Below are 8,852 nucleotides of genomic sequence, written 5' to 3'. Positions count from 1 at the left end.
CCCTGTTTCCGAGTGTTCGACATTGATAGGCCCACGGACGATCCCCTTTCCAATCGGGCCTTTTCAGCAGCAAGTCCCACCGGTGTGGTTTTGTGTATTAGGTATGTACGGTGTACTTGTTTTGTATATGTTTTGGGTATAAATTAAGCACCTTGAATGTTCTTTTGATTCATTGTAAATAGCGTCAAAAATGTAGTTTGATTCCTGTAACGTTCGGTTACACCCTAATCAACAATACACCAACCAGTTCAATGTTCTTAAAATTGTTTCCCCAGTATACTTGATATACGGTAGAGTGCCAATATTTATGCTCATCCTGAATTTTCAAACCGGACGCACCTCAAAAGTATTGCAGATCCCGGACATTATGACGCAGTGCCTCTTTCAGACGTTGTGACACAATAATAATTTCGGATCTTTGACGTATTATTATTTTCGCACCATTCTTCGGACGTTATGACGTAGGACGTTATGACACGGTGGTTATCTCAGATATTATGACATGCACTGTTTTGGGATGTTATGACCTGAGATGTTATGGCGCAGTACCTGTGCGTCATAATAGCCGACACTGTGAGTGCATCACAGTGTCTAAGGTTTTAATTGCGACATAAATTTCGAAAACGTCAATGCATCCTAACGTCCGGGATTCATAGATTCGAATATTATGAAGCATATGCACTGCATCTTAACGTCTTGCATCATAAGGTCCCAAAAGGGGTGCGTCATAAAGTCCGGGACCTTATGACGCACATGACCCCACGGACGTTATGACCTCGGACGTTATGACATGGTGCCTCGTCTACCTTTGTCATCAACCATGCGGTAATCGTAGGTTGTATAATTTCATACATGAAAAAGTAAGAATACTCTTTTTGAAAATGAGTTTTTGGAGTACTCAATTTCAAAAACACGCTTTTTGAGAATAGATGACTGCGATATGAGAATCAAGCTTCATGTATTGGACTATATCCATACAAAGTCCGTATTACAAACAGTTTTCAATCTAGTTTTTAATTAGCTTTTTTACAGTAATTATCGATAAATAAATGTTTAATAAACTCACAAGGCATCGACGGTTGGAGAATTTACATGAAACGATTCGTAAATGTGATACAAAAGGGTTATCTACGAGACATTGAATTATGAAAACGGGTGAAGTTCCAACGATCCAAATATTCGTCCTCCATCCAATATATCCGTATCATATTATTTACTGTGCTGTGTCATCAGTTATGTGTATTGTATGTTGTGCAGGCGACGGAGGTCACTGGCTAAGAAGTAAATAAGAAAACCCCAGGCCAACCGGTCCAGTACCGCAGGCAGTTTTGTTTGTGCAAGCGCGGGGATTCCACATTCGCAGCCGGTCGGAAGCTTGGCATTACAACAGATTATCAGCCGACGCGTGTCACTCTTCTGACGGCACGGCGCACAAGGTTAGAAAGTCTGTTTTGCTTATGTTGCTCTAGCTTGGACGGCGCGATAAGCCAAGAACCTATTAGGTTTTTCGTTAAATACCGTTCGTTGACGGTTAGCTATATAAAGCGATTCTGCTTTTGGTGATTTCCGATCTGCATGCATGATCTGGTTTTTCGTCTTCTTTTCCTCTTGCGGAACTACCATCGATGCGGATGCTGCGAAGATTTGAAAGGCAAACAATGTCTTTATCAAGCGAAAAAAAACCTGGAATTCAAGTTTCAATCGCGGCAGAACTAGTATACAATAAACGTCGGATGGTCGGAAATCAGTTTAGTTTTGGATGTGGTCGAGATCGGGTGGGATTATCCATATAAACAGTCTGGTGAGATAATTAGTGAATTTTTAGTAACAATGAAAGCTGTGATTTGTATTTTGGCGTTAACACTGCTGTCAGTTGCTGGTAAGCTAATTGTTTATATTTATATTTTGATGAAAGAAAGTTTTAAATCTAATTATTAAATGGAGCAAAATGATAAACAGAACTTAAAATTACTTACAAACAATAAAGAGAGTGCATCGGACAATTGTATTGATTTGCGTCAGATATTCCCATAGATAATAGATTGTTTATAAATGATAATAGGTTGTTTAGAATAGATAATAGATCGGTATTTGCATAAGGTCTAATTGGTCTATTATTGCGAATCTGTCCAACTAATTTGAAAACTTTTTTCATTAGGTCTGGAAATTAGAGTCTCTCTTTGTTTACTTTCCCTTTCGCGTATCCCGATCAGAGGTAAATAACAAAATTATTATAGAAAGTGTTGATTTTTCGTTACAAGTTGTGTTATATTATTTATTACACAATATTATAACTCTGTCAACAGTTAGAATAACAAAAAAATGTAACAGGAATTCCTCTATTATATGTCAAAAATGTAACAACCTGTGATGGGTTTCTATCAGCATTATAACAAACATTTTTGAGTTTTCCCATGGTCAACATAGCTTGTATTACTTATAGGATCCGGGAACTGGTCTGGATCCGGGAGGACCGGGCTTAGGAACTGGTCCGGATCCGAGAACTGGTCCGAATCGGGAACTGGGTCAGATCCGGAAACTGCCTATATTTTTTTATTTCACTTTCCAACCTACCCAGTGAAAATCCATTTTTTGCGAATCTTGGGGCAGATTCCAGACTGAATTTGGGCAGAAATCCGCCTGAATTTCGGTTGGTTTGACCCGGTATTAACACTACTGTAGACGTCGACCGAATTGTCCTACATACTTTTTTTATTTTTATTAACGTGACTTTAATTTTTTCATTCGTCACGCAACGTGTCCTACATACGAACAGAGCCGAGGTTGATACATACTGAAAAAGGGTTTGGTACACATACATGAACAGCAACCGAAATTCGTCATTCCACCGTTTACTACCTTTCCGGTAAATGAGTTCAATACTACAATGCGCAATTGCGTTGTCTGTTAGCGAAAAGACAATAGAATCTTACCCATAAAGTAATAGAAACATACCCGTCGGATTGTGGATGTATGCGTTATACCAGTTATAAAGCATATTACGCATCAGAATCAGGCTTATTTGCATGGAAATCACGCGTCTCGCGTTTTAGGTGTACTAGCGTTTTGGACTTGCAAGGAAATAAACTATGACATATTTGCTAATTGTATCTCTTGCATTATACTTAAAATTAAAAAAATTAAAAATATATTTTTGCATGCTATTGCACACAGTGACGAGTGACAAAACCCCAAAAATCAACGTCTTGTAACTCTTTTGTAAATATTTTTATTTTATTTTTCTTTCAGTTTGAATAAATATATCTCAAAATTTTACGATAAGTGAAAATGATGTCGAGAATTTCTATTTAATTCGATTCATAAGAGTTGTTCGTACTTTTGAACTTTAAATGGCGATATCTCAAGGACTACACAACCGATTGAAGTAGATTTGAGTTCTTTGGAAAGAGGAACTAATGATTTAAATTCTTTGTGCAGAAATCATTTACTTTTGTTCTGCTTCAAGAAAGGGTAATTGAAAAATTTAATGTCATATCAGTAATTTATCTTTATACGTCTTATAAGTTTTAAGATTGTCTACCATGGGATACGTATCATGTATATCAATCTGACTCAAAATTTAAGGTAGTTTCAAGATATATAGGCTTCATCTTGTGCAATTTTGCGCCAAAGTTTTTATATAAATTTTTTTGAAAATACCTATATGGAGACGCCCTGTAGCTCATATATTTTCATATAAATTGGTTGCTTAAACAACATCACATTACTGATAAATTAGTGATTTTTACTAGTTTTGTTAACCGTTTCTGCTATTCAATGTAATTGGCTACAATTCTTAACGTGTACATTTAACGTCCAACGCCTTCAAATGGGTTTACCTAAAATGGTTGAATTACGGATTTTCCAAACAAGATAGCAGAAATAGATTCAGCGACCCAAAATTAATTAAAAAGCCAATTTTTCACGACCTAAACCAATTTTTATAATTTTGTCACAACTTTGTATGAAGAGGTGCCATCTTACATTTGTTATCAAAAATGATCATCTCAGAAGAAATGGAAGTGCAAATAAATATCCCTTTAGAACCTCGCGAAATATATCATGTGAAAAATACTTAGTCTCCATACAGATAAAACGTGAAAAGTTCCACGTGAAACGAAGATCAAATAACCTGTATGGAAGTACGATTTCGGGATTTATTCGTCGTTTCCTCTTGTAAAAAATTGAGCTTCGCTGGGATCGATATTTAATAAAAAATGCCTACATAGATTCTCACTTTTTATTTTCTTATTTTTTATAGCAATGGAAACACTAATAAAGTTAAGGTATTGCCAATTTTTTGTTGAATTTTTCAGACTTAAGAAGAGGGAGAATGTTTATCTTTCTAATTGTGTTCATAACACGGTACTTTCCCCTAAAACATTCAAAACAAGGAAAATATTGCTTATCGATGTGTTTGATCTACCCTCTATCAATGTAATTTCAGATGCGGCCCTGAAAGTTAAAGCAAATGATGCGGCATATGAGGAAATTTTGGTGGAATCATCCCTGAATGTGCGGAAAACCAATCCGGCCACTCGAAGGCACACGAGGAGTTTGATGGATTTGTTGATGTCACCGAGTCATTCCCGGCCAAAGCGACAATTCGGAGGGTGAGTACAAATATGTTCCATTTATTAGCAATATCAATAACAGAAAACGATCTGTGTATGGTGCCAGAAAGTGTGCTGTGGTATGTCTGTTTTTGTGGTCTACTTGACCGTTTCTCCGTCGGGATTTCTGCGAATCTCCAAGAGCATAGGTTTCTTCGAACCATTTTAGTAAAAAGTGCGGAGACTTAATTTTGGTTTAGTGTGTGTATTAAAGAAAATGTAATAAATGACCCATGACATACCCATACATACGAATAAATCCGGAGCCGGATAACTGGCAAGTCCAACACATACAGCTTATGAAACTTGAATGAATTCCCAATCATTTTGGATGATTTGGTTGAAATCGTTGAATGATTAGAACATGCGACACACTTTACTAGGCTTGTATTACGTTTGTATTACGTACGTCAGAATTGCATAAAACGGGGAAATTATTTTACAACAAAAAAAACAAATGTTAAACTTAAACCAGTTTACAAAGTATTGTACACATAGTTACAATATTAATCGTGCTTTTGAAAGTGCAACAAAAATTGATTTCCTGATAAATACGTTTACGTCACGTTTGTCTAGCCCTTTTAGACACAATGTCAGAGTTAAAAAAACCAAAGCTCTTCGATGACTGATAAGGATGAGCTTTCTGCGAATTGCGCTGCCTGGAACAAATAATAATTATTCAATTACCGTGCGACTCATTCATTTGAAGCATATCGTAAACTTGTATTTATTTCACATAAATACTACAAAAACACCCAGAACAATAGTTTTAATCGCATACATTGTGCTAGGATCTACTTTGATCAATTTAATTCGTTGTTGTACGTGCGTTTCGCGTAACCATCGAGAATGAGAACTAGCATGGAATGGAAGTGCGGTTGATTCGTTCGACGTTTTCAGTAGCCTCATTTAATATTGTAGGCATGACCAGTTCAATTTGATGAATTTTCATTCAATTAATATTACTATTTGTACTAGTCTTGGACATAAATAGCGCTATTAGCACTCGAGAAGGTAGTAAAATGCGCTCGATATCATGATCTATTTTGGCAACAAGAAAACGAGCAACCGATAGTGATGTACCATAAAATTAAGTAACATTAATCACTTTTTCAAAAGTTTTTTAAATTAATATCTTCAAGTAGATGTAACTGTTTGCATTTTAAAATTTCACTGATACCCATAGATTGAAAATGCTCAAATTGGTGGAAATTGCATTTTGTTTTACTATAAAAATAAAATTACTTTGCAGTAAATTTTTATTCATTGTTGTCGGGGTAACATTGATCAGAAAAATAAGTGTATCGAAATGAGAGATAACGCTCGATATGTTGTGTAAATTGTCCTGAAAGAGAACAAAATTGCCTAGAAGGATACAGCTGACTTATAAAACATATTCAGGAAAATAGTCGAAATAAAATAGTTGCGTTGCGAAGCACGTAGGAAAATAGGCAAAATTAAATAGTTAACAATAAAAATCTCGGATTTTTTAAATAAATTATTGAACAAAATATTAACTGTTTCTAAATAAGTGATCAGTTCAGTTGAAGTTGATTGATTTTATTAATATATAACACAGAAAACAATATTTTGTAATTTTAAGTTTATGTTCATGCACATATTTGAAGCATGAATATAAATGTAAAATTAAGTTCCTCCACAAATACACACGCCTTGTCGTGCCTTCTTCAACGAATTTTATTATAATTTTACACGTGGATTGAAAATTACAGTTTCTTTAAACGGAAAACCAATGCACTTCAATGTATTTTTACTCGAATACTGCTGTAAAATGAATGACATGTAATATTACACCCATGAAAGTGTAAAATTGTATGCTGTTTGATGCTCCAATTGCTTTTAACGTAATTTTCAATCAAATTTTTGATTCAATCTTTGTATGTTTACATTCGAATTGATTTACACGTCGTTTAAATTTCATTATTTTTTGGTGTGAAGGGATTGTTTGAACAAATTGAAACGATGCATGGGACTTGTATAATTTTCAATTTGAATTTGTGTTCATAAAAAGTACATTAAATTACGAAATAGTCGTTGTCGATAGATGCTAAACATGTTTAGAATAAGGTTTATATTTGTTTCGATGGTTTTGTTAGAGATAATCATCTTAGCGTACGTTACTGAAAAACGTCTCATTTGATCAAACTTACCCCGGTGATCAAAGGTACCCCGTTTTACGGTACTGTCGTACATCACTATCGGTTGCTCTATTACGAATAAAACAACATATACAAACTTTATCAGGTGTTCAAATCCATACAATCAGAAAAAGCAATTTCGAATTTACTATGGTCACTATCCGGAAGATTGATGACATTGAAACTGCAAAGGATATCGCTTAGGTTGACCGATGGCGAGCTGTTTAGCATTCTGTTAAAATGTGTTTGATAAAATTTGATGAAATTCGAAATGGCACACCACCGGGCACACTTTTACGACCGATTCGACCCTGATATTTTTCGGGTCGCACAGCGCTGCAGGCAGCGTGGGATCAATTCGGTGATCCCGGGTATTTCCATTCTGAAACAACACCACCAGGCACACGAGACGAGCTTTAAGACCTCATTAACATGATTGAACAAACGTGAGCTGAATCGCTGATACTTTCCGGTTCGAAATCCAATTCAATGAGCGTAAGTTTCGAATTATCTAGTGTACCCATTAGGCAGCTGCATTTGGGACCCATGAAGGAATTGATTCTATGTTTGTGGGAACACCTGGAAAAGATGTAGAGTTTGTGTTGAACTTCCTCCCTATTTTTCGATGACATAGAAGTTTGATTCAGTATATTCAACCTCAGTGAATTATAGCAATATTAAAAAGCACGAATTCTTAAACTGAAAAGTCTGAATTGGGTTTAAGAAATTTATTATCACTTGTTCTTCCTACAGGTTTGGAGCATCCAGCTCTAACGCAAATGCTAATGCATTCAATCAGCAGTTTGGACCTCAGGGTTTCGGAGCCAGTGCAGCAAATGCCGGAGCCCAATCGTTCTATAATCAGGGACCGTTGGGAGGCTTTGGAGCTTCAGCAGCTAATTCAGCATCGCAAGGATTCCAGGCTGGACCAGGAGGATTATCGGTATGTTCTATTTTAGCTTTATGTGTTAGAATTCATTCACGATTTTGTTCTTTCGTTTTTCTATCTAGGGTTCTGCTGGAATGTCTGGTAGCCAATCGTATCACTTGCCTGGCAATCGCGATGTAAGTCTTTCATATACTGGTGGGTTTTCGGTGGCTAACGGTAGGCCAAGCGTTTCGCAGGGAAACTCGATCAGTTTCACATAATGGTATGTGGAATAAAAAGAATACAGATGATGTTTCAACCGTTGTAGGATGTGTCGAAATATACGTGATGTATTCTTTCAAACGCGTTTTATTGCGTGCCAATCCGACGCAGGCTATTTCCGGAGATATCAAAAAGACAAAAATCTCTTCGAACATATGTGCTGAAATTTCGCGTAGCCCGCTTGGATATGGGATGACAAGGAATATAGTCAAATTGCTGTGTTGATTATTATGCAAGAGGCGTTCCCGGAGCCGGACCTCCTCGGTAGCGAACGGTAGCCGGGTTCATTTGAATAATCGTATAAGTTGTGTTGTTCTTTGCGGTTAATGTTCGAGGGAGCTCGATACATGATCAATTGGTTGGGTCTTCAGGGGCTTGGTCTCACTACTCTTAGAAATATCACAAAACATGCATGCACTTTTACTACATTTACGATGTTGGTCTTTCTTGTAGCCTTTTTTACATTTCTTATAAAAGAAATATATAGAATTCGCTCAAATTTTCAAGGTTTTTCTGAGGCCCGGTGGGCCGAGTCATTTTTTTTTCTTATTTCAATTATAGAGGTTTTAACCTTAAGGTCATTTGCCTCTTCGCGTTAGAAAAATCTCTCAAGAAAAATCTCTAACCCAATGTACGGGGTTGAGACTTGAACCCAGGTGAGCTGCGTACAAGGCAATCGATTTACCAACTACGCTATGCCCACCCCCTTGGACCGAGTCTTATATACGATTTTCACAAACTTAGTTTCAAATGAAAGGTGCAACGTTCCCATAGGCTGCTATTGAATTTCCAATGGATCCGACTTTCGGTTCCGGAATTACAGGGTGTTGAGTACGATCACACAGAAAATGTCGATTTTAACAATTTCTGCAATGAATGTATAAAGGTTTTTCAAAATGTGGCCACATCTGCTTGGATTTGTAGTACTAG

At 36.5% G+C, this 8,852-nt stretch overlaps 1 protein-coding gene across 1 annotated transcript; it reads left to right on the top strand.

Annotated features, from left to right (window-relative positions):
* Window positions 1-1,701: 1,701 nt before the first annotated feature.
* LOC131689918 (uncharacterized) lies at window positions 1,702-8,003 on the top strand. The gene is made up of 4 exons (XM_058975305.1): window positions 1,702-1,879; window positions 4,448-4,613; window positions 7,526-7,715; window positions 7,784-8,003. The coding sequence occupies exons 1-4, from the start codon at window positions 1,831-1,833 to the stop codon at window positions 7,919-7,921; spliced, it is 543 nt and encodes a 180-aa protein (XP_058831288.1). The 5' UTR covers window positions 1,702-1,830; the 3' UTR covers window positions 7,922-8,003.
* Window positions 8,004-8,852: the final 849 nt, after the last annotated feature.

This window comes from Topomyia yanbarensis, chromosome 3 (assembly GCF_030247195.1).
Source record: "Topomyia yanbarensis strain Yona2022 chromosome 3, ASM3024719v1, whole genome shotgun sequence".
Taxonomy (NCBI): domain Eukaryota; kingdom Metazoa; phylum Arthropoda; class Insecta; order Diptera; family Culicidae; genus Topomyia; species Topomyia yanbarensis.
This window is presented reverse-complemented; position numbering and strand designations above follow the sequence as displayed.

Bases quoted from the DNA above. Each gene is read 5' to 3' on its own strand.
- LOC131689918 (XM_058975305.1), top strand. From the start codon at position 1,831: ATGAAAGCTGTGATTTGTATTTTGGCGTTAACACTGCTGTCAGTTGCT. The intron at 1,880-4,447 runs GTAAGCTAATTG...ATGTAATTTCAG, and splicing joins AACACTGCTGTCAGTTGCTG to ATGCGGCCCTGAAAGTTAAA. The intron at 7,716-7,783 runs GTATGTTCTATT...TTTTCTATCTAG, and splicing joins CTGGACCAGGAGGATTATCG to GGTTCTGCTGGAATGTCTGG.